This window comes from Serinus canaria, chromosome 15 (genome assembly GCF_022539315.1).
Source record: "Serinus canaria isolate serCan28SL12 chromosome 15, serCan2020, whole genome shotgun sequence".
NCBI lineage: Eukaryota > Metazoa > Chordata > Aves > Passeriformes > Fringillidae > Serinus > Serinus canaria.
Genome location: NC_066329.1, coordinates 11020585 through 11045323, shown reverse-complemented (window position 1 = coordinate 11045323; position 24739 = coordinate 11020585). Strand labels below are relative to the sequence as shown.

Sequence of the window (24739 nt, the reverse complement as noted above, 5' to 3'; positions counted from 1 at the left end):
CTAACTAGGGACCAGCACCTGATGGAGCACATTGTGAGACAGAGGCAACCACATGGTGTTTCCTCATCCCTGTCTCCCTCTTCTGGGACCAACAGGGTCTTCCAGGGAATTCTCCCTCGATCCTTCTGTGGTTTGAGATATCAACTCAAAGTTCCTTCTTGGCCTTAGGAAGGAAAGTAAGAGGCGTAAATTGGGCTGGTGTTTGCAGGGCTGTTTGTTTACAATGAGTACTTGGATATTGTTGTCACTTGTTTTACTTGTTGGGCAGCCCTGTAGGTGTGGGGAGCATTGCCTGTGCCAAAGAAGTGCTGCGAGTAAGTACCAGAGCAAAAGCAAACCTGAGCCAGCACAGTGTGTGTGTTAGGTGGGATACTGTCAGCACAGAGAGCTTGAATTCTCCTTTCAGGTAGTGAGAGGTACTTTGGCAATTGGTACTAGAGAAACCAAAACATCCAAGGAGTGTCTCTTCTGTGAGAAATCCCTGTTCTGTTAGGGCTTTTTGGTGCCCCTTTTTCTGGGACACAGCATTGAGTCCATCACTCTGAGCAGCCTTTGCTTGTGAGTTCATTTATGAAGTGCTGTATAAATATATAACTATGTAAAAACCTTGCAGTCTTCATTTGTAGAGATAGGATCACATGTTGCTGCAGATATTTTATAATCACTGATTTGTAATATGTAAATATTTTCATTTGCCAATTACTGAGCTGGGCATTTTATTACAGTGCAAACACCAGAAAGCTGTTCCAATTAAAAGCTGCTGTGGTTGCCCTTGTGGGTTGTGACTGCAGCAGAAGGACAGGAGCTCTCCCAGCTGCCCAGAGGAGCTTGAAAGACCTGACTAACCCACGGGGAGGAGGCAGCAACCTAATCCAGCTTCAGTCCAGGCTGCAGTGGTGGTGGGCTGGCCACCACGAGCCACCACAGACACTCAGGACAGCACAGTGACCTGGCCAGGCTGGAAAGCTCACCCAGGGAGGTGCAGGCAGCAGTTTGCTCTGTGTTTTTGCTGCTGGACTGCTGGCAAACCACCTGGAGTGGCTCTGCCCTCCTGTACTCAGTGTGTGCCAGCCAAGCACCGCCCTTGAGCATGTTCTTCCCGAGGCAGGGCTGTAATTATGGTTAGCAAAGTAAAAATACTTGTGTGCCTTGTAAATGAGGTGCTGGGTCTGCCTTGGTCACGCCTGACAGGGCGAGGTGTGAATGCTCAGCACGGTCCCTCTGCCATGTCACCATGTCATCGTGGTCTCCCAGCCACACAAGGGGCTCCTCCTCGTGTGCTTTGCCTAGAACAGGGAACCTGCAAGCTAAAAGGAGATTACAAATGAACAAAGCAATACTCTGGAGCCCTCACTGGGTTTGCAAATTTTTGGCTTCAAGAGATATTTGGTATTTACTCTGTTAGCAGAGTGAATGATGGGATTCTCTGGGCCAAACTTGAAAGGAGTTTTTCAGTGAAGTTGTCTTGGAGGAGGAGTTGCAGGTATTTGGTTGTTGACCTCAGGCTTCATTTTTGTTCTGGATGGTGGCATAAATGTGGCAGATTTGAAATGTCTCATTCTCTTTAATGTGCTCTGCTGAAGGAGTCTGGGAAGAGAATTGTGTGTTAGAGAACTTGAGCTGCTTTCACCCAGGACCATGGCTGTTTCCCTTGTCAAACAAAGAGCACAGTCAGTGAGGAGCCTGGTGTGGGCCCAGTGTGGGGAGGCAGCTGGAGTTGGGGTATAGGAGGGAGGGACCCTGGAGTCTGTTTTGATTTTGTTAGTGACTGGGTGTATGACCCTCTTCACCTCTGAAGGCTTTTCTTTCCCTGCTTTTTTGTAAAGATGAAGTGTGAGATGATCACTTGGGATTTTTTTTATTTTTTTTTCAATCCTTGCTTGGACTTAATCCAAAACCAAGTGATGACTGTTTAACCAGGTTAGGAAAACTTTTTTGTCCAAGAGTCCTTTCTTCTTTAAAGTTCTAGCTTTATTGAAAAACATGAAGGCCAATGCCCTTGTACTGTGCTGAATGCCATCGATCCTGCATTTCATTATTTTGATGCACCAGAGATCTGCCAGGTAATGCCAGAGTAGTTGCTATGTTCAGTGGTACAGTTCCCTACCTCAAATATAAGTAACTTGGTACCCAGCAGAATGTTTAAGTGAAATGAGCTGTAAGCTGATGGTGTTCAAAATGTGTTCTGTAATTCAGAGTAAATTCTTTTATCAGATGGCCTTTTAGAAGGAAATGGAAGTTTCTCTGCCTGTAAAAAAGGTACTGAACAACTTGTACAGAGAAGGTCCCAATCACTGCCACGGTGTCAGTGCTCCTCTGGGTCAGGGGATGGAGCAGCCTCCTCCCATCTGGAAGCTGCCAGGTCTGCATGCAGGTATTAGGATGTAGTTTCTTATCTCTGGAGGAATTAACATTTGCCTGCAGAGCACAGGGTATGGCTCTGAGGTGGGATCAATACCCTGTAGCCAGTGGCTCTACCCTGTCACTATTCCAGCTGATGGAGTGGCATCCCAGGATGTTCCCTCACTTAACTTAGGAGTCTCTGCACACTCTGCTGGTGTTAAAGGTGGCAATTAACATTTTGGGTGAACAGTGAATGAGGCCATTTATAACCAGTTACGCTGACATGAATCTCTCCCAACAAATTTGCATCATTAAAGAACCTTTGGAAAAATGTGTCATGCGTATAATTAAATACCTGTTTTACTAACTCTTAATTTAATTAATCCAAAGTAAAGATGGCAGCACAAATTAATTTAGCTGGAAATGGCACTTCTCTCAGTGGGCTGAAGAGAGATTTTCTGGTGGCATTGTACCAGATGACCTCAGAAACAGACAGGTGAACTCTGGGACTGATTGACACAGGTTTTTGTTTTTTTACAATGATGGCTGTGACATTCTCATAGCAGTATGTATGTCATCTATCAGCTCACTTTTTTCTGCTTGTGAGAGCAAAGAGGGAGGCCAGCTAGAAGGCAGTTTCTTTGAGAAGACAGCACAGGTGCTTTTCAGCTCTACCCTGAGAGGTATTTGGTAGCAACCATAGTAAATCCAGGTTCAGACAGGTGAATGAAAAGAAATTCAAATAACAGAAGATCTTTCCATGTTTCCCCTTGCTTTTTCTATCTGTACCTTGATCTCTTTCACTTGGTCCTTACATTTTTCCCCCTTAGATACGAGCAGTTACAGGAAAGTCATCCACTTTAAATATTCGTTACTCTTAACTTTCTTTAAAGAGTTCCTTGTAGATGATCTTTTGGTTTGACCTCTTTCCTAACCTTGTGATTCTTTTCCCCCTACCCCCTGTGCCTTTTCTGATCTTTTTCTCCCTGCCATTTAATCTCCTTCTCTCTCCCTATCCATCTTGCCTGGGATAAAACTGGAGCACAGACTTGTGCACTGTACAAATGGAGGTGAGTTGAAGCCCAGCATTGTAGGAAGCAGGGAATCTGTTGTTGCTTCCTGTAGACCCATCTGAGCACCAGAAGTGGAAAAAAAAAAGAAAAATCTTTCAAACACTGGTTATTGCTTTAGCAATTCTCATTTCAGCTTAAATAAAAATTAAGGCATGTATGGATGAAGGAAGCTCTGTGCCCTAAAGCATGGAATCCTGCTAGTCCTGCCACCTCTGCAATTTCAGGACTGGCTTTTTCTATGTGATGTTTCCTTCAAGAGGGAAAACCAGCCTCATTTTTATCAGGCAGGACTCCAACCAATCATTGGTGATGAGGCTGATGAGAGTCTGGTGGGGATGCCAGTGGGCTCTGGGTGATAGTCAGGAGCACACAAATCTGGTGTGGCCGGACTGGCTGGGACAGGCTGGGGGCTGCTGGTGCTCCAGGCTGGGAGGTTGGGAAGGTGCAAGGTCCTGCAGAAGGCACTGGGGAGAGTTTGTGGCTTGGCACTGCTCAGTGCTGGTTTCCCCTGAGGCCTCATGGCGTGACTTTTCTCCGTATCCCATCAGATGAGATGAATGCGAACTTGGAGCTGATTTGGTCTGTCTTTGGTAGCCTGAACACTCCTGGCTTTCTATCCTGTGCCAACCTTAAGCATCATCCAGCGTTTGCAATTGGAGCCAGTGCTTTTAACAGGGCCTTTTGTGTTCACTTACTGAAAACCAGGGTCTGTTTCACAGGAATCTTGTTTACACCTGCCACAGCTGTCCTTTTTGCTCTTCCTCTGCTCCTTTCACTGGAGCTGCAGTGGTTGAAACTGCAGAATGTCCTTTTATTCCCCTCCATCCTCAGCGTGGGACGTGACTGCAATAGAGCAGCTGGGGAGAGGATGCAGGGTGTAAGACCCACTGACAAGTGTGAGCCAGATGTGGGCAGCTCAAGGGCATGGTGAAACTGGGCTTTGGAAGGACTTGGGTGCAATGGGTTATCACCTCTACTTCTGTTTTAGCTGTTCAGTTTAGGGTTTACAAACAGTCCTCGGAGTTCTCCCTGCATGCACAGATGCACTGAAGTGACTCCATGACTACAGGCAAGTCCCCTCTCTGTCACCATTACCAGGGGTCAGTAGCTCTTGCTCAGGGTTTGCCAGGTGAATGGTGTCTCCTTGCTGGGCATTTTGGGCACTAAAACCGTGAGTGGCTTTTTGGGGGTGACCCAGGCGCTGCAGGAGGCGCTGAGTTCGTGCTGCAGCGCAGGAATGCGGGGAAGCCAGGGCGAGGGGAGGTGCCAGGACAGGAGGATTTGCACAGCTGCTGCTGCAAGCCTCGTGCTCAGCCTGCTCTCTGGTGGTAGCTGCTGTAGCAGAGATGACCTTTGATAAAATAGGAAACATTTGGAATGATTTGGATAGTTGTGGTTGCTCAGTTTCACACAGTGACAGTTTGTAGCAGAGTCAACTCAGCTGCTCCTGCTTTTGTTTGCATATGCCAGTAAGAAATTCACAGGTTAAGAATCAAATCACAGCGGCTTCAATGTGAAAACTGCCAACAAAGTCTGCTCCTCAGCAGCTCTTCCCAGAACTTCCACGTTCTCCAATGTCTGATACTGCTCTTTCCTTTCACGCTGGGGAGACTGTTAGGAGAGCAGACAGAAGAGGCACCTGCTGGCACGAAATGTGGAGCAAATAATAACTATCTTTGAGATCTACAGTCAAATCTGGCTGATAACAGCCAGCAGGTTCCAAAACTCTTGCCAGGTTTGTGACACAGAGAGGCACTTGATGGAGATCTCTTCCTGGCTCCCAGGGCAGTGGGAGAGCTCTGGCCAGGAGGAGCATCCCTGCTGTGCCCTGGGCTGGGGAACACAGTGGGGTTCTTCACTGACATAGCAATGTGAGACATTTGTTTGGAGGTTACAGGGACCTGTCCTGTCTGCTGTCATCACTCTAGTCAGAGATCAGCCCCATTCATGTTTCCTAGATAAACTGTCACCCTGTGGATATGTCTTCCAGCAGGATTTGGTTACTGTATTTCCTGTCAGGGATGTGACAGTCATACATGTGGATTCTTGGTGCTGGAGACACCTTGAGGACTGAAGTGCCTTTAGGACACAGTGTGCAGGTGTGACCATGTGCTGTTGAGGATGGAAGTAGCTCCTGAGACTTTTCTTTTGTACAAGACCTAGCGAGGCAGCTTTGACTTCAGAGCAAGCTGGCACCCTCTGTTTTAATCCAGTTTCCATCCCTTTGGCAGCAGAGGTAGGACATAGATTTAGCATTTTCTTAGAAGTCTGTGTTTCGTGTCTCTAGTAAAGTATTCATTCCAAAACAACATGGGCTATGTCTTTGAATCCCAGCATTTATGACTTTGATGTTTAAAAGCAATTTAACCAGATTTGGGGTTCTTTTTTTCCCATTTCAATTGCTGTGGTCTAGTCAAGACAACTTTTAGTAGCAGCAACCTTGTGGAGGTATTGTGTTTCCACAATTAGAGGTTAGGAGTTGACAGCAAATGAGCCAGGGATTGTAATTAAAAAACAGGATAATTATTTGTGCATGGAAAAACTAAGGAATAACAACTCATGGTGTAATGTAGCTGGGAGTACTAGATGCAAATAAGAGATAATGTATCTTGCAGTGAAGGATGTTTGGATTGTGTGCATTTCACCAAGCATGGGAGCAATTCCTCCTGCTCCACAGAAGCCGAGGGTTTTGTTCAGTTGGTGCTGATGCTCTTTTAGAAAGCTTTTACCTCTCTGATTCCTGAGGTCTGACACGGAAGAGCAAAGCTTCAATAGGCACCAGCTGCACAGTGGGCCCTGTCTTTTCAGAGCATTGCTCGCTTTTCTCCGTTCCCAATTAAAATGTGTGTTAAACTTAGCTTTTGTTTGAAGCAGCCCAGCGCTGTGGTATTTAATGTAAAGAGAATGTGCTCGTCACCTTTTCTCTCTCTTTTGTGGCAGGGTCAGCATTCCTCAGGGGAGGACATGGAAATCTCTGACGACGAGACCAACCCTGCGCCCATCACCAGCGCGGAATGTGCCAAAACCATTGTGGTGAACTCCTCCGTCAGCAACACGGCCGTGCTGGCCCCGTCCATCCCCCCACTGCCACCACCGGGGTTCCCTCCTCTTCCTCCTCCGCCGCCTCCGCAGCCCGGCTTCCCCATGCCCCCGCCGCTGCCTCCGCCGCCACCGCCCACCCACCCGGCCGTCACCGTGCCCCCGCCGCCGCTGCCCGCCCCACCCGGGGTGCCTCCGCCGCACATCCTGCCCCCGCTGCCCCCGTTCCACCCCGGCATGTTCCCGGTCATGCAGGTGGATATGATCAGCGTCCTGGGCAACCAGTGGGGCGGCATGCCCATGTCCTTCCAGATGCAAACTCAGATGCTGAGCCGCATGATGCAGGCCCAGAACACGTACCAGTACCCACCCTTCATGACGGGCCGGATGCAGTTTGTGAACCTTCCTCCCTACCGCCCGTTCTCCATGGGAGCCGCTCTCGCCCGTGGGCAGCAGTGGCCTCCTCTGCCCAAGTTTGACCCCTCGGTTCCACCCCCGGGCTATGAGCCGAAGAAGGAAGATCCCCACAAAGCCACAGTGGATGGAGTCCTCCTGGTCATAGTGAAGGAACTGAAGGCCATCATGAAAAGGGACCTGAATCGCAAGATGGTCGAAGTGGTGGCGTTCCGAGCGTTTGATGACTGGTGGGACAAGAAGGAGCGTCTGGCAAAGGTGGGTTTTCACATGCTGGGTCCTGGGTCCTGGGGAGAGCTGTTCTTAGTGCTTGTGGCCAGTGTGTGGGGGTCAGTGGGGGTCTGGAGCTGACTTTAAAAAACCCAAACCCCTAAATTTTCATGTACAAGAGGAAGCTGAAGTTTAGCTCCGAAAAACTAAGATGCAAGAGGAGTGTTTGAAACCACCAAGCCTCTGTCTTGTGTTCCCCACTTTGTGCAATGAGATTTGTGAGTATTTCCAGTTCTGCCCCCTCCCCAGTGCATGTACAAAGCAGCAATTAACTCAAAAGCTGAACATTGGCCAAATACACCAAGAGTTCCAGGGATTAGTTGAGAAAACAGCTTTGCATGAATCCTCTGATCCTTTTCTCACCCAATTTGAAGTGTACCTCAGCCAGCAAACTGTGATTTAATGTGTGGTGAATTTGTCACTACCCAAAAAACCTAGCACTACAGAAAGGTTAATGCAAGCCTCAAAATTACCATTGCAGTGAATTACTGTAAAAATAACAAAATAAACCACAACCTGCAGGTAGGTCTGCTTCAGATGCCAGTTTTCAGAGCAGTATCCTCACCACCTGTTTTTGTAAACCAGTTGCGTGTTAACTCTGGTGCCTGGGAGAGCTCCTTGGTTTTCTGGAGGGGTCGGTAATGCTGCTGCCTAACAGCTGTTTTGTGACAGTGTAATTTACTGTGCCTTAGAGCTGGCTGGCGTGACGTGCAGCAGAAACCCCGTCCCTCTCCTCCTGACTAATGCTCAGAGCTTTTCTTCTGCCAGCAAGCGTGTGCTGACAGTCTTGGAGGAGGCCCGTGAGTTTCCAGGGCAATGAAGGAAACAGATCCAGCAAATAGTTGCAAAAACAGCAACTGAAAGACTCAAGAAATTGTTTTAAACCAGACATCTGTAGTGAAGAAGTAGAAGCAGGTTGAGGCAGATCTTCAGGCTCTCTGACATCTCAAGTTATGGCCGGATTTGGGGTGTTCTTCCCTCACCTGGGGTTTATAAGCCATTTTGGGAAGGGAAGCTGACTGTACCACAACAGCTCACCACAGTCTTTGCCACAGGTTATGTTGGATGTGAGCAGTGTAATTGAAAATATGAAATTGCTGCATGGAAAACCACATGTGCTTTCTGTCCAGGAACAGAGATGCCAGAACCCTTTCTGCCCCAGGGCATGTGTTACTGCTGTGTGCAGAAAAACCTCAGATTTCAGAGCTTTCTGCTAGGACTGGGCACCCCTGGCACTGGGGTGGGACAGGATTCTTCTCAGGCACAAGTTGCCTGCTTTTGCAGAAAACAAAATACAAATATTCAGCTTAAACTGAATATTTAACTGTACCTTCCCATTGCTGGTGTCTGTGTGTGTGAGGAGGGGGTTACTGGGCTCCTTGGTGGCAGCTGGAGATAAGTTCCCCATGTGCTCTGCCATCACACTGATTCTGATTGATTGATTCCAGCTCTGGCAGCTGATTGCCTTCCAAGAGGCACCATGCCTTAGGTAAAGGGTGGGAAGGCTCAAGGATAAATCTGGCATGGGTCAGGCAGGGTGGAAAATGTGTGGAGTGAAAGCTGTGAAAGGAGCACATTGCTGGGGAAGGCAGCACATTCCATGGACCTTTTCTGCCTGAGCTAGGGGAAAGCTTTTCTTTGTTCCCAGACCTAGTGGTGGGTTAGGTTTGAAAGCCTGGCTAAGATGCATTAAGCAGAGTGCCAGGAGTAACCAGGCATCCTGGCCACAGAGTGCTGCTGCTTGGATTCCCTGCTTGTTATTCCCATTAGTCTTGTCCCTAATTAGTGGGAGAGCTGAGCTTGTGCTGCCTCTTTGGTGATTACAGCCCACTTCAGCATGTGAGCTCTGTTAGGGTGTGCAGGAGAAGCTGTTTGGGGTGTTGTGCCCTGGGTTGATGCAGGTCAGTGTCACCTCCAGTGCCCCTGGCTTGGGCAGAGCATGACGTGCCACCATGTGTGACATTCTCCTGGCTTGTCCACCTCTCCACAGCTGCAGAGGTCTGAATTCCTGCTCTTCCTTCACACCTCAGCTCTGGTGAAAAAGGATTTGTTGAGGCTGTGTGTCTATTTTGTAGACCCTTTGGTGTTTTGCTTAAATATTTTGCTGTTCCCAGGACTGGAGCCTTCTGACAGGTTTTGTGGACTGGGGCTCTGGTTGCTAAGGAAACACAGGGATGTGTGTGATTTTTGATGCACTATATTTGGCCTTACACTCAACAGAAGGAAGGTGTTCCCAGCTGGAAGGTCTGGAGTTGCTTTCAGTTATGTGGGTTAGCAAGGGAGGGTAGATAACACATTTTTGGGCTGACTTGCCTAAAGCACATTCAAGTTATTTGTATTATTCTGTGCAGTTCTAGTTCATTTCAGGTGTGGGGCACCTTCAGATGCCCTCTAAGAAACTGATGCCTGGGCAGGGCAGTGATATTTCCCAAACCTCGACTGTTTAAATGATTTCCAGACTTTGTGTCCTTCCCAAGAAACTTCCCCTCTCAAATGTGCCTTCTCTGTTGCAGGCATCTCTCACTCCAGTGAAGTCTGGAGGAGAACTGGAGGAAAAACCAAAGCCAAAGGATCGAATGGCCTCTTGTCTCCTGGAGAACTGGAACAAAGGAGAAGGGCTGGGATACGAGGCCATCGGCCTGGGCATTGGGTTACGAGGGGCCATCCGCCTGCCATCCTTCAAGGTGAAAACAAAAACTCTCTTCCTTGTGCTGCCATCCCCCAGAGGAGCCTTAGGAGGACAGACCTCTCTAGGTTTGTGCCCCAGAGCCCTCAGGCTGTTCACCCCACTCTGTGTTCACTCAGAGGGTTTCTTCTGACCCCCCAGGACCAGAGCAAGGATCCTCTGTTCCCTTAGCTTTTCATCCTCCACTTGTGTGAATTGGCTGTAGAGGATCTCCCTGCTCTGCAGGGGGAAGGGCACATTTGCCTGTCTTTAGGACACAGCATTTCAGCATGATCATAAAAATACATGTGTGCTCATAGTGCTTTACACAGTTACTGCTCTGGTTGGAATCCCTGATGGTTTGGCAGCTGAGTCTCACCTGAAGTTTGCTTAAATTCTGTCCCCTCAGAAGCACAGGGTATCCATTTTGAAAAGCATTTGCATAAAAAATTCAAAGTATCTTAAATGAAGTTTGGGGTAGGGGAGTGTAGCAGGCTTCCCTGAAATTAGGATTTTTGAATGTACAGATGATGCAGGTAAAGGTTTGGGATGAGAGATTCTCCAGTCTCTATTTAGAGTAAAACTTGCTTTGAGGTACTTTAAGATGCCCTGGGCCTAGACTTTCCTTCTGTTCTACTACAATCTCAGACACAAGGATTTGTCAAGAGTTTTCCCTGTCATCCCCAAAGTACCTGGTGATGACATGCACCATGCTGGTACCCAGGGTGTTTTCATGCAAATTGAAGGGGTAGAGTTTCATTCAGAGTGAAATTCTGTTTGCAAGCAAATAGAGATCAAGAGCTGGGAAGTGGCCCTTGGTTTCTGCTGTGACCACAGCAAAGTAAAGAAGTGGCAATTTGCCTAAGAAGTTGATTTCTGCTGTTTCTAAACTTTCAGAAATGCTAATTGTGTCTTTTGTTCAGGTGAAAAGAAAGGAGCCACCTGAAGCTGCCTCAGCGGGAGATCAGAAGAGAATCCGGCCTTCTACTTCAGTGGATGATGAAGATGAAGGTTTGCAAAGTGCATTTGTTTGAAGCCTAGGAGCAGATGCAAACCCCACCAAGCTGAATCCTTTAAACTTCACAGCAGTGTGCTCACTTACAGAGTCAAGGATCTGAGCCAAACCCTGCTTCTCACAGAGCTCTGATCAGCTGGGCCACGGCCCCTCTGGGTTCAATTATCTGAAATTCACTGGTGGGAAGTTCAAGACCCACATTTTAAGAATAACTCATAACCTATTTTAGCTGTGCTGGGCCCCAGCAGAAGGAGCTCAGATGGGTTCATGGGCTCTTTGGGGTGTGCTCACAGCTCACTGGGATGTGGTGGGAGGAAGCACGTAACAGTTTGCTCTGCATTTGATTTGAGAAAGAAACCAAAGTTATTTGACAGAAAAATCTGTTTAAAAATATCTTAACATCATTTCCTATTACCAGGGAAGAGTAAAGAGGAGACAAAGCTTTGAATACCCTTTGTTTTGCACATGGGTTCATGCAGAAGTCGATTCAGATTAACAAGTGGTTTTGAAGCCAAAAACGAAACAGAAAACATTAAATTCAGGTTGCCTGTCCTGACCTCACTCATGCTGTGTCTCCTGTCTGCCCTGCCTAGGGAGTGTCAGCTTTGGCCACCCGCATTTTGCCAACAGCACTGTTCACTGTGACATCAGCAAGTCCCTATAAGCCTGGGGACCCTCACACCACATGGGCACATTGCTCCTATCTTCCACCTTCCCAAAGAAGAAGTTTCCCTTATGTAGTTACCTCTTTCTGTCCTTTCCAAGGTATTTGATGGTAATTTCTGTTGGTTTTGCTCCTCAGAGTCAGAGAGGGACAGGGATGCTTCTGATACAACATCTGACCTGTCAAAGAAGGATGCAGAGGCAGTGGGGCTGCGGCGGCGACCAGCCAGGCCATTGGAGCTCGACAGCGAGGGAGAGGAGGGAGATGAGACATCAGGGAAAGAGGAAGAGTCCTCCTCAGAGAAGGAAGAGGAGCAGGAAGAAGAGGGAGGCTTGGTGAAAGCAGCACCTGGCAAGGTATGTTGTGTGGCTGTAGTTTGAGTGCTGTTTGTCATTGAAAGGTGGCCTGGTAATGCCAAGTGCCAAAGTTCGCTTTTCTAGGAGATGAGTGCTCCTGGTGGGGTCTGTCCTTACAGAGCCTCTGTCAGGTCACTCCCTCTTCAGGTTCTCTGACAGCCTCCCTGAGAGTCCCTGGTGGTTGCTGCACTGACAGGCAGGTCACAGGCTCAGGCACTGTTCATTTTTGGCAATCTTTCTTGCAAAGGAGGAAGAGGAGGATGAGGAGGATGAAGATGACGAGGATGAAGATGACGATGAAGACGAGGATGAAGATGATGAGGAGGAGACAGGCATAGACACAAGTGACAAGGAGGAGGAGCAGGACTCTGAGGAGGGTAAGGAGCTGCAGAGGAAGCAGCAAGTGTCACCTTTGGGTCAGCTGTGTTCTCCCTTCTGCTTTGTGAGCTGATTTTGTTACCTGTGTGCCTCCTTTCACTGGGCAGTTTTACACAGTATAATGCAGAGAGATTATTTTAATTAATACCTGTGAGTTTTCTGTGATCCCTCAGTCAGTGGGTCCCTTTAGAGCACTCCAGTCCCTACCTGATCTCAGCCCAACCCAGCCAAAGGGGCACTGGTCTCAAGCCCAGCTAAATGTGTGCTTGTTTTGTGAAACAGGAGTGGCTGGGGGAAGAAGGGACCAGATTTCTGAAAAGGGTAAATTGGCTGCTAATAACTCTGTCCTATCAATCACTTCCTGCTCTGGAAGGTGGTAGTTTCCACTTTTGAAGGCCATGTGTGAAGGCAGCAGAAAACCTTAGTAAAAGATACAATAAACCAAGAGACCCAGGTGGGGAGGTGCCAAGCAGCACTACTACTCCCATGTTGTATGGTGATTGTTGTAAGCAGCCAGGGACAGGATTTATAAATCTCTGCAAAAATAAATGAATTGGGAGGCCACTCCTTCAAACCCACCTGCTGCTGGTGATGCTGTTTCCACACTTTTACAGTGGAAGGGATGTTTGCCCCTGGTTGTTTCTTAAAGCCAGAAAGCAGAGCTAATGGCAGTTTGTTCTTGCAGATGTTGCAAGTCCCTCATCTTCCAAGGCTGAAGCTGAATCATCTGATGAGAGTGAGGACTCCTCTGAATTCGAGTCAAGTTCAGACTCGGATGATGAAGATGAGGAGGATGATGATGACGATGATGAAGATGAGGAGGAAGAAGAGGAGGAAGAGGTGGCTGAAGATCAAGGCAGAGAAGCCATGGTTGCTGAGCCAGAGCAGGAACCTGCTGGTCATGAGCTTCCTGATGATGAGAGGGAGACTATTTTGGACCTGTACCCTGTGGATGACTACATGGATGCAACAGGCTTGGGACTTGCTGAGCCAGCTTTGGCAGTAAAAGATGAAGGCAGTGAAGAAATCAAGGCAGGGGATAGTGAGTGTGGCCAAGTCCTGGGGGCTTCTGTTGCTGCTGAAACTCTGAAACATTTGGTTCTGGAAAGAGACCAGGAAACAAAGCTTGCACTCTCTCCCATCTGTAGGTCAGGTATGCCCTTCCATGTGCTTTGGAGTTCTGTTATTATCTTTCCAAGTAAATTTTCTCCCAGTATCCAATATGTATGGGTTTGTATTTCCCTTGTTCTCTTTCTTCTTCCAGTCTTGTCTCTAGGCTAGAGATTATCTGTACAGGGAAAGAGGTCTGTGCTGAACTTTCCTTCTTAGCAAGGAGCTTTACATGAGCCATCTGCTACTAAAAATACTGTGGTTACTGTATCCAGAATCTTATCCTGGGCCAGTTTAGTTGGAGTCCTAGAGGAACTGAACGGTTGTCATCATCTGAGGGTGACTGATTGGGTGGTGTGGTGGCTGAAGCTTAAGATAGAAAAGCCGTGGCTGCTAAAACAGAACAGGAATGTCATTACTGGCTCTTTTTGGTTTTAATATCAAAGCAGTGTGTGACAGGGAAGCTGCATGGGGCAGGTGAGTGGAGTCTCAGAGTTATCTATGGTTCCTAATGTTATTTGTGGGTGGTTTTGTCACCTGCTCCTTTTAAATGAGTGATACTCACTAGTTTTTTGGAAGAAGGAAATTTTCTTCAATCAATACAGAGCTGTACTTGAACCAAGGAAATTGGGAACCTTTTACTAGAACAGGAGTGAGATGCATAAAGCTTGAGTAATTTGGCAACTGGGGGAAATCTAAAAGTTAAAATTGGAGCCAACAGGGAGGGCACATCTAGTGGGGCTGCTGTGGAGCCCTGGGCAGCTCTGGTGTCTGAGGACTGGGCAGTGTTTTGCCGCTTGGAGAGCTGGAAATCCAGTCTCTGCATAGGGTGTCACTCCTTGGCTGCTGCAAAATCTGAAAGTCACAAGGAGGTAAAATGTTAAACTGGGCAGGGCAAAGAAGAACTGGTTTTGCATGAATCCTTTCTAGAACAGGTCAGTGTGCTGAAAGAACATAGATTTGTAGACGCCTGCATTTGAGCAACTTGACATGTGTAAGGAGCTTTCCAGGTAAGCTGTGGGAGCAAACTCAAACTGCAGCATTGTTCTTGAGCAACCCAGCTCATACAGGAGTTGCAAGGCTCAGACCCTTCTCTGGTTTGTTCAGCACAAGTGGGGACTGCCTCCCTTCCAACTCTCCAGGCATTTTCACCTCCTTTCATTCTCTCACTTGAAAATGTTATTTTGAGCTGCCTAACAAGATTCACCGTTGATTCCTTTTGGACCTGGCCCTAAGTGGGTAAATAAACTCCAGACAAATGAGGCTGCTGCAGGGAGAGCAGCATATAAATTGCCTCATTGATACCTTCTGAGTGTGTCCTCATCCATTACAAGGGCTTCCTGTGTGCTTCATGTGTTGTTCAGGAGCGTTCTGCTATTCCCTTCACCGTTCCCTCCTTGGAGAGCTGAGGGTGCTCCTTGGCCCTGCAATTAGTTTAGTTCACATTAGAAAAGGTGGTAGCTCTGGGCTCTGACAGCTCTCCTCCAAAGTCTTCACCCCAGAATCCACTCATTCCTTTAATGTCTGTACAAAAGGGTTGTCAGGGCTTCTGAAAGCAGAGAAACCTTCGTTCTGGTCTGTGTCGTAGTTAATCCTCAAATTAATAGTGTGGGTTTTTTATGGTCCATTAGGAAAGTGTGTGGTAGTGTCTAATTACTCTACACTCTGTGCCTCCAAAATGTAAAGCAGTGGAGTTTTAAAGCCTCCCAGTGGAATTGAGCTGTTCTTTAATTGTGGCATCTTAAACATGTCTTTACTAGCAAGTGGCAAGTAACCAAGTGGAGGCAAAGCTCCTGATTCTCCTCTCTGTTCCCCTTTCAGAGGAAGAGTCCGAACCCACTTCCATGCTGGAGCCAGAGGTCCAGGTACAGGAAGGTCCAAAGCCTGAATCTCAAGATGAGGAGGCATCTCTCTGTATCTCTACTCCAGGGGGAGTCTTTGGGGAACCTCTGCCCAGCAAAAGCAGCTTCTTTGGCAAGTCTGAGGAGAGCAGCTTGGAAGGCCGAGTTAAAGCCAAGGCGCTGTCGGCAGCGGAGGAGGACGAGCGGCTGCCGCGCACGCCGGGGCGGGAGGTGATGATCCACTCGGAGACTGAGACTCTCCTGCTGCCAGCCCACAAGGTGCCATCCTCCATGCTTCCCTTGCCATCGACTCCCGGCAAGGAAGAGTCTTTAGTCCCTCCAGAAAAGTTCCCTGAACAATTAATGGTGACCAAAACATCCGTGGAGGAGGAGATTCCTAGGACTCCTGGGCGGGACATTTTGGCCAAGTCTTCACACCCCCTCGCGAAGTCGCAGAGCACGGACACTGTTCCAGCCACGCCAGGAAGTGATGCTCCCCTTACAGGAAGCAGCTTGACCCTCAGTTCCCCTCAAGTCCCAGGGAGCCCCTTTTCCTACCCATCCCAATCTCCTGGCATTAATAGTGGCATTCCTCGGACTCCTGGGAGAGATTTCAATTTCACGCCTACTTTCCCAGAGGCTGGTGCTACCGTTCCTTGCCTTCTGCCTGGCAAGAAACAGTCAGAGGATGAGCTAGAAGAGAAAACCTTTAAAGAGCCTCTTGGTGCTTCCCTTACGATCAGCATGAACAGTGTTCCTTCCCCTATCCCCTTTGCCAGCCCCCCGCAAGCGGATTTCCACATGGACATGGGTTTGCCGCCTGACGAGCCAATACCTGTAGCAGCCCTGCCGTGCATGCACGGAGATGGAAGAATGCCCATCGAGGAATGCAAGGCAGAAGTAAAACCTGGTTTGCTCTCCCCAGAAGTACCCCCTGGGGCTTCTATTCTTCCTCCCCCACCACCACCTTCTGTTCTTCCCAAAAGGAGGCCGGGTCGGCCGAGGCGGTCCCCACCTTCTGTCCTCTCGCTGGATGTGTACTCGGGCAAAACCATAGAACCTCCTCCCATGCCAGTGGCCTTGGTGGAGGGTGCTGTGGGCAAAGAGCTGCTGAGTGGACATCCTGATGCCTACTATGGACTGAAAGACCCTGAAGCCGTCACCCTGGACTTCAGGAATGACGGTTTCCACGAGAAAATAGCAGCTGAGACAGTTGCAGAGAAACTGCCATTCAAGGAACTGGAGAACCAGTGGAACGAAGACTTCAAGGAAGATGAGGCTCACGCGAAGCCCAAGCGCCAGTGGCGGAGGCAGAAGAAATCTGAGGAGCTGCCAGTGATCCCCTCCCCCGAGTATTCCCCGCCCCAGCCGCAGTTCAGGCCGCGCTCGGAGTTCGAGGAGATGACAATTCTGTACGACATCTGGAACGGGGGCATCGACGAGGAGGACATCAAGTTCATGTGTATCACGTACGACCGCTTGTTACAGCAGGACAATGGTATGGACTGGCTCAATGACACCCTCTGGGTTTTCCATCCTTATATCCTTTCTCACTGTGTTGGCAGCACGTGTGAGATGCACGAGAAGTTGGTGGGAGAAGGGCTTGCTTACAGGAATAGAGATTGCTTGGATGAGCAGGGAATTTTAGACTGTTTCATTCTCTGAAGCTGCAATACAAAAATACTGCAGAAGTGGCTGTTCTTGCTGCACGTTCAGTCTGGAGGTGCAGGGACAGTCTGTAGGCACCTCTTCTGGGGAGGTTTCCTTCCTAGTTTGAGAAGCTTCTGTCTGCATGTAACCAGACTTGTTTTCCAGCTTTCCTGTGGAATTTCTAGTCTGCACATACAGAGCTTTCACTTGGAGCTAAAACTTGCTGTAAAAATAATCTCGCCATCTGTGCCCAAAACAATGAGTTAGTGGTTCTAGCAGCTTTAAGGTTGAAATACTGATAAAATCAGAGCTTTCTAAGTAGCATATCAGGGCTCTGTGTGTGTGCAGCCACCAGTAGTGTTCTCCAGAGCAGAGCCTAAAAGACTGTTCTAAAAATCTCAGAACTCTCCAGTACTTTTTTCAGGAAGGATGTCCAGGTTTATGTATTGAAGAAGACAAACACACCACCTTGTGTGTTACTAGAAGTTCAGATATCTTCATCCCTTGCTTCCTGCAAGAAGGAAAGTAAAATCAAAAAAGCCCAAACCAGCTAAAACAGTCAGTGATAACTAACAAAGCCTATAGTGAAAATAAATCTCTTTCCCTCTTGATAGGGATTATATTGTAGCAGCAAAATTATGTTCACTTTTTAAACCATTTCCAAATCACCTTGAGTTCATTGTGTGTCACACTGCATGGCAAGTGTGAAAGTACCTGCAGCCTCACCTGCTTTGCAGCCATCCATCAGCACTCTGGTTTTGAGGCCATCACCTCTTGGTTTTTATGGTCCCTCTGCCTCAGTTTTCTGGTGTCAAGGATACATTTTCCCTCACAGGAAGCATTTTTGGGTCAGTCTCAATTGTTGTAGCCTTTGTGGCTGTGTTTGTGGGGTGAACTGGCAGCAGTACAGCTCCACTGTCCTTCCAGGAGCCAAAGCCCTGAAGGTGCCTTCAAACCTGAAGGTTTGTGATGTGTGTCTGAAGGAGCTGATTTTCCAAGGCTGCTGAGAGCAGCATCTCCCCAAGGCCTTTGGGCTGAGCAGCATCTCCGTAGTAATGTTATTTTTTACAACCCCACAGAACCTTCCTGATTTTCCAGGCTCCTGGTGTTAGCTCCATGCAACTGTAGCGAGTTTAGTCTGATATCCACTTCTGGCTGTGTTTCTCCTTAACCCTTTGCCACCTACCAGCTTTTCCACCCCCAAGAAGAAGAAGCGGGATGACGGGATGCGGGAGCACGTGACGGGCTGCGCACGAAGCGAAGGCTATTACAAAATTGATAAGAAGGACAAACTCAAATACCTCAACAATAGCCGAGCTTTTGCAGAGGAGCCTCCAGCTGACACACAGGTGAGGAATCCAGAGTGCCAGCTGTGAATGGGGTTTGGTTTGGCACTGTCACACACAGTAGGTGCTTCCTGCCTTTTGGCAGGGAGGGAGAGGAAGCTGTTGTGTCTCCTTGATTGTCCTGGAGTTGTGTGGGAAGTGCTAATGTTTGATGTCAGGTGTTGTGTGGTGATGTGTTGTAGCACAAGGGGCTGCTCACAGGGAGCCTGCAGGATGTTGGGTCAGCTTTGATCACCCATTTGTCCTCTCAGGGTATGAGCATCCCTGCCCAACCTCACGCTTCCACCCGGGCTGGTTCCGAGAGGCGATCAGAGCAACGCAGGCTCCTCTCCTCCTTCACTGGTAGCTGTGACAGTGACCTGCTCAAGTTCAACCAGCTCAAGGTAGATACCCCCTGCTGCAGATCCTGGACCCAGAGACATCCTTTCCCATTCTGTGCTGTGGCTAATTCAGGGTTGGGGTTTGGGGGTGTTTTCTTCATGCAGTTCCGGAAGAAAAAACTAAAATTCTGCAAGAGCCACATTCATGACTGGGGCCTTTTTGCTATGGAGCCCATTGCAGCTGATGAGATGGTGATAGAGTACGTGGGTCAGAACATCAGGCAGGTAAGCTGGGGGTGAAATCTGAGCAAAAACCAGCCCTGGAAGAAGTCCTTGAGTAGTATGACTGCAAGAGTTGGAGTCCTGGGTTGGAGGTGTCAGCTCTGTGGGCTGGGCACAGGTTGGCATGGTTTGGAGGTACAAGGGTTGGAATTCCAACAATCCCTGGAAACTGAGCACTCAGGAGAATCCTCCTTCAGAAGCGCATCCTGAACTTCTGTGTTTCCAGTTAGGTGTGTGCTCTCTTGGGGTGGTGGGGATCTTACAAAGCCCCATTGCCTGGCACAAGCAGAGCTCAGGGGAGCCTTGTGAAGGTGAGGTGGCTGCTCCCAGGTCAGTAGTGCAGTGGCCTGAGCCTGCCTGGGCTTTCTGCAGGTCATTGCTGACATGCGTGAGAAGCGATACGAGGACGAGGGCATTGGCAGCAGTTACATGTTCAGAGTGGACCACGACACCATCATCGATGCCACCAAGTGTGGGAACTTTGCCAGGTTCATCAATCACAGCTGCAATGTGAGTATGCTGTTCTGGCCTGCCATTGCTCCCTGGCATGCTGACAAACCTGGGGAGGCCCTGCCAGCCCTGATTGGGGTGCTCAGAAGTGGCAGGGGGTCGCAGGGCTGTGATTAAATGTTAATGAGCCACAGCAGATCAGAGCGGGGTAAAGAGGTTGGAGAGACCTGAGGAATGAAACATGCAGGGAGACTGAGTGCACTCAAGAGCCCTTCTGGCTGTCTTGGGGAACCCTGATGGACACTGAGCAAGCAAATCTAACAAATATTTCCTTAAAAGCAGCAAATTTCAGCTGTGGGAGCAGTCTCCTTCTAGTGTCCACATGGGAAAATAATCCCTGCTCTTTCCTCCCCTACTCTGTGCTGCAGTCTGCACTCAAATTTGCCTGCCTGGCTGAATTGTTAAGCATTGATCTTCTCTTAACCTGTGACAAAATTGATGGAGCATCATCCAGGCTCTTTTTCTCCATAAAGGACCAGAATGTGGATATTTTGGAGCAGCACAAGGAGGGCTGCTCTGTTTTCTGGCTTCATGCCTCCCTGCCTAGGCTTGCCCTAAGTCCAGGTTTTGAAAGTGTGGCTGGGTTTGTCTCGGGAAAGGACTTCCCTGTTTTATTTTATCTTGAAATAATTGTGTGGAGGCTGGAAAGCCCTGGCCCTCTGGAACCTACATCATCACCTGTTCTGTGTCCCTGCAGCCAAATTGTTATGCTAAAGTGATCACGGTGGAGTCTCAAAAGAAGATCGTTATCTACTCCAAGCAGCACATCAATGTGAACGAGGAAATTACATACGACTACAAGTTTCCAATTGAGGATGTAAAAATCCCGTGTCTCTGTGGCTCTGAGAACTGCAGGGGAACCCTGAACTGAGCTCAAGGTTTCTCATCACACTTGCACCTTCGGCCATGTCAAAACTGTGGTAACCAGGTGTGGTTGCACTTTGCCAAAAAAAAGAGGAAAAAAAAAAAACCTACAGAAAAAAAGGAAGAAAAAAAATTTAAAAGCAAAAAAATACTTACCAAAAAAAAAAAAAAAAAGAGGAAAAAGAGAAGAAAACCAAGCAAGTTTCGCACTTCTGCCAGGATCATGAGTGAAAGCAAAAAGCGCACACGCTTACGAGGACTGTTCATGTTTCAGGTGCTTTTTCCTTTTCAGATCCAACACGCACACAAAAAGGTGGCTACCTTTTGTGGCATGGTATATCCAACACTAGCTTCTCTGTTCAGTCCCTGAAGTAATGCTCCATAATGGGATAATGGTACCTTTTTTTTTTAATTGTTCTTATAAGCCTTCATTGTTTCATAAATGCTGCTACCTTTTTCTCATCAGTTTTCGTTGGTTGAAAAAGACATTCAACGTTTAAATGTGAAGCAGAGGCTGAAAATGCCATATAGGGTTTGTTGGGAGCTTGATTGGCTGAAATTGCACAGATTTCTCAGAGTAAGCTGTAAATAAATGTAAGGTTGATGTTACAGAGCAAGCCAGAGGCTTGAGGGTGTGTGAGTGCGTGTGTGTGTGTGTGCCTGGGGGGGTGTGTGTGTGTGTGGAGATGTGTCCACAGTGAGAGTAGAGCTGAACTGTCCTGCCTTTTCCTTAGGGATGAGCCTGAACAAGGCCCCTCAGCCAGACCCTGGGGCAGAGTCAGGTCAGCCAGACCTCAGCTCCCCTCCTTGGGCTCCCCTTGCATTTTCTATGCCATGCTGGTCCATGGGGGATCAAAACCTCTGCAGCTGCACGTGAGAAACCCTTGGATACTTCAGTCACTTGGAAGAAGTGGAGTCAGCTGTGCAGCTGTAGCATCGTGTGGCCTTTGGGGATGCCCATTCCTTGGAGATGGGCTTGTCTTGCTTGCAGAAGAGGCTGAGATTAAGTGGACAGCTCAGCCCCTGTTGGTGCTGTAGAAATCCTGCCCTGCTTGCAAGCAAAGACTACAGCCCACGTTTGTAGCAGGATTTTCTTCCTGTGGGTGGGAAACAGGCTGATGTGTGACTTGTATTCATTTTTTCTCACTTTCATCTGCATTTCCCTGCCCTTCCAGTGTTTTACATGGAGTGTTTGCTCTGTCCTTGGATGTGGGAGATGCCTCCTGTGATAGGAGCAAGCTGTGCCCTGCTGCTCTCCTCCCTCTGTTACTCAGTAACTTGGCCAGGGGTGGTCCTGTCCCTCCAGAAAATCATGGTAGAAGTGTCCCTGGAAGCAATCCTGTCCCCCCCATCTATAGCATGGAAATTAATTGCTTCTCTAAATTTGGAAGGCATGTTTTAAAATGATTTCTCAACATATTTTGTCCTTGTAGATGTGCTGAGGTAAAGGTTGCAGTTCCTCAAGAGGTTCCATTTAAAAATGGGACCAAACACCAAAAAAGTAGTTCTTTGGATGAGTTCTTTGGAAGTGTTACACCACCCTTCAGGTATAGACAGGATCAGTTTTTCAATTTGCATTGAATTTCTCCTGCTCTAAAAGTAGAGATTAGTTGTACTAAGCCCTTTTTAATTGGCTTGTAAGGGGAAGTTGCAATGTCATTCTGAAAATGGGAAGATGATCTGCATAACTAAACACCTCCCCACAGAACAAATTGCACAGCTGTATTTTTGTATTCTTTCCAAACCTCCACAGAGGTGACAACCTTGCAAAAGTTTCCTGAAAGTTTTTTCAGCTGTTCCATGGAATTGCCAGGCTTGCACTGCAGCATGGAGCTTGTAATGTAGGTTAGACCTCTGCCTCTGAATTTCTCCTGCAGACAAAAGGCCTGAGAGAGCAGGAACACACAGACTGCTGCAAGCTGCCTTAATACCACCTGTGTTTCTGTCTGAGGGTGAGCAAATTGTCTCTGAGATTGGACAGTCCCTGGTCCATCTCTGCTTTTGTTTCAGTTCTGTTTTGTTTTTCCTCCTTCTTCCTAAATCTCTCCAGCAACTGGGTGTTGGTGACCCAGAACCTAAAATCATGAGAAGCACAAGTTTCTGTCTCTGAATGTTGGTTGGAACTGCAGTGATGGCATTTGGGAGTTAAACCAGCTGCTCAGTTTAGGGTTTTTGGGGTTTTTTGGGTTTTTTTTTTTTTTTTTTTTGAGTGAGGTTCAATGTGTTGGCATCTCCACAGCTTGGTCTTTGACTTCCAAGGCTTTGGAAATGCAGAAGTTTCCTGTGTGTCAGAACTGAAGCCCCTGTCCTTGCTCTTCTCCCTCTCTGCTCCACCAAACCAGTGCATTAATGGTGGATTTGTGGGGGTGAGGACGCCCCAAATGGCCCAGCCCTGTGTTCCCAGCACATCTGTGTGCTCTGGATGGGATCAGCCCCTGCAGTTTGCCTTAATCCTTGGGGAGGAAGGTGGGGAGGAAGGTCCCTGTCACCTTCAGGTCCTTCACCCTGTGTTTTAAGAGCACCAAAGGGATTTGGGTGCCAAAGACCATGAGCACCTAAACCACTTGGGTACTTCTGAAACTGCCTGTAATTCATCCCCTTTTAGGATCCCAGACAAATAATGTGAGTTTTTAGAAGAGCTGATCTCTCAGTACTTCCCCAGGAAGAAACAGAGCTGTTGAAGCCACAGCACTTTTGAAAAATCATGTCTGGTCTCAAAGCCAAAACTGAGACTTCTCTTTTTTTCCCCATAAATCTTGGCTTGCAGAGTCCTACCTGGGAAATGTTTAACTTGCACTGGGAAGCTGCCTGACCTCCAAACAAATCATTTTATGGTGAGGGCTCCCAAGCCTGTGCAGTGATTTCCATGGGTGCCCTGTCCCTGCCAGGGGAGCCCTGCAGCCACAGATGTGGGTTGGGGATGCCTCAGATCCTTTGCCTTGTGCTTGGTGAGGATGAGGTGAGAGGAAGGCAGAGCTGTGGGGTTCATTCAGCACAGGCACCCCTGGGAACAGTGCCAGGGGTAAGGGGAGCCTCAGCAGCCCGTGCTGCTTACAGGGACTGCAATGCTTTTGTCCACCCCAAATTTATTGTCACTTCAATTTGAGCCCAAGACAAAAAAAGAGAGAGACATTTACAGTGCTCCCTGCAAAATTCCACCTCTCTGGGAGGAATGACCCAAGAGAACAGAACAAAATTATGGAAATAGAATTGGAGCCTTTGGTTTGCAGCTGTGGGAGTTCAGGGTGCAGGTGCCTCTGTGCTGGCATCCACAGGATCTGGGGGGGTTCAGCCTCTCTGCAGCCCCAGAGTGGGGCTGGAGGGGATGGGGCTCATCCTGCAGTTATTTATATTGTACAGAGCAGCTTATTTCTACAAGGAAAGAAAAAACAACCATCATTTTAAAACTCCAACAAATACAGTAGTTTCAGTTCTGGTTTTTGTGACCTTTTTCAGGGATCATTTCAGTGCATTTCTGTACAAAATAAAAATTTAAGGAAAAAAAGGATTTTGAAGTATAAAAAAATGCATTTTCTGTACATAGGCGAACTCAAGAATCTTCTCTTCAAACACTGTTTCTTGTAGAAACATGTTGAAATTTTTTTGCTGATTTCTTTGTACTTCAAGAGCATGTAAATAGTTTATTAAAAGTGACTATTGTAATTTGGAGTTCTTTTTAAACAGATTCCAGCTCTAAATCCTGTCAAGATGGGGAGGAAGAAGGACTGAGTATAGCAAAGGAGCTGGTGGCATTTACAGCTTGTGTCAAGCTTTGTATAATGTAAATTCTGTATAAATATGGGGTTTTTTGTCAAATAAATAGATGCAATTAGAAGCATTAAGAAACTGAAGACAAAAAATTGCCAAGCCAAGGCTTCTTCTTTCCCCCCTCCCTCAGTCTGAAACGTAATGTGCAAAATCTATTTATTTCAAGCGAGGAAATGTGTACAGTCTAATAGACACCCTAAAATCTATTTAAGCAAATTAGCAACTGGATTTTTTCAGTTTAATATTTGTTTTGTTTTTATGAGTTTCCTCAATTGCCACTGTAGGATTTGTCCAAGTAAAAACACATCAAGAAGGACACTCTAAACCAATGGGGCAGTTTTGAAGCAAAGTGGAACACCCAGCTCCCAATTCTTGCAGTTTTCTGGTTTTAATTCCCAGTGTGGAAATCAAGGGCCTCCTTTAAAAGTAGGCAGGTCAAATTGTTTGCAATAAATTAATTTTTTTTTTCCTTAAGTTCCTTTAAAAAAAACAACTCTGCTTTGAAGATTTAGGATTTCTGCTTTTTCTTTGGTTAAGCAAGTTTATAAATTTAGGGATGTTTTGTGCATATAGAATCTGTCACCAGTATGTATCTTGTTTTGAAGAAAGTGTTTTTGTTGTGGATGTGTCATGCTGTATATATTTGTTCATATTTTTGTGAATTGAATACTATGTACCATTGTATTATAGTAACTTTTATAAAGCAAACCATAAATATACTGACTTTTCTTACAGAAAAATTATGTTGTGCTTAATATATCACCTGGGAGCTGTGAGAGCTCAAGGAGGCAGATGCAGAACAGGAACAGTGTGAAGAACTGATTTTCAGCA

The 24739-nt window shown here is 47.5% G+C and overlaps 1 protein-coding gene across 2 annotated transcripts in view; it reads left to right on the top strand.

Moving 5' to 3' along the window:
* SETD1B (SET domain containing 1B, histone lysine methyltransferase) overlaps positions 1-20602 on the top strand; it is a 44284-nt gene extending 23682 nt beyond the window's left edge. The window contains exons 7-18 of one of the 2 annotated variants that reach the window (XM_030230900.2): positions 6357-7127; positions 9653-9823; positions 10728-10815; positions 11622-11839; positions 12087-12216; positions 12903-13370; positions 15149-16708; positions 18001-18167; positions 18416-18547; positions 18650-18769; positions 19139-19276; positions 19974-20602. In XM_030230900.2, the coding sequence (XP_030086760.2) occupies positions 6357-7127; positions 9653-9823; positions 10728-10815; positions 11622-11839; positions 12087-12216; positions 12903-13370; positions 15149-16708; positions 18001-18167; positions 18416-18547; positions 18650-18769; positions 19139-19276; positions 19974-20147 (4137 nt within the window). In that variant the 3' untranslated portion in view covers positions 20148-20602. Of the gene's footprint in view, positions 1-6356; positions 7128-9652; positions 9824-10727; positions 10816-11621; positions 11840-12086; positions 12217-12902; positions 13371-15148; positions 16709-18000; positions 18168-18415; positions 18548-18649; positions 18770-19138; positions 19277-19973 lie in introns of those variants that run through there. The other variant, XR_007778895.1, reaches the window with a different exon arrangement.
* The last annotated feature ends 4137 nt before the right edge of the window (positions 20603-24739 follow it).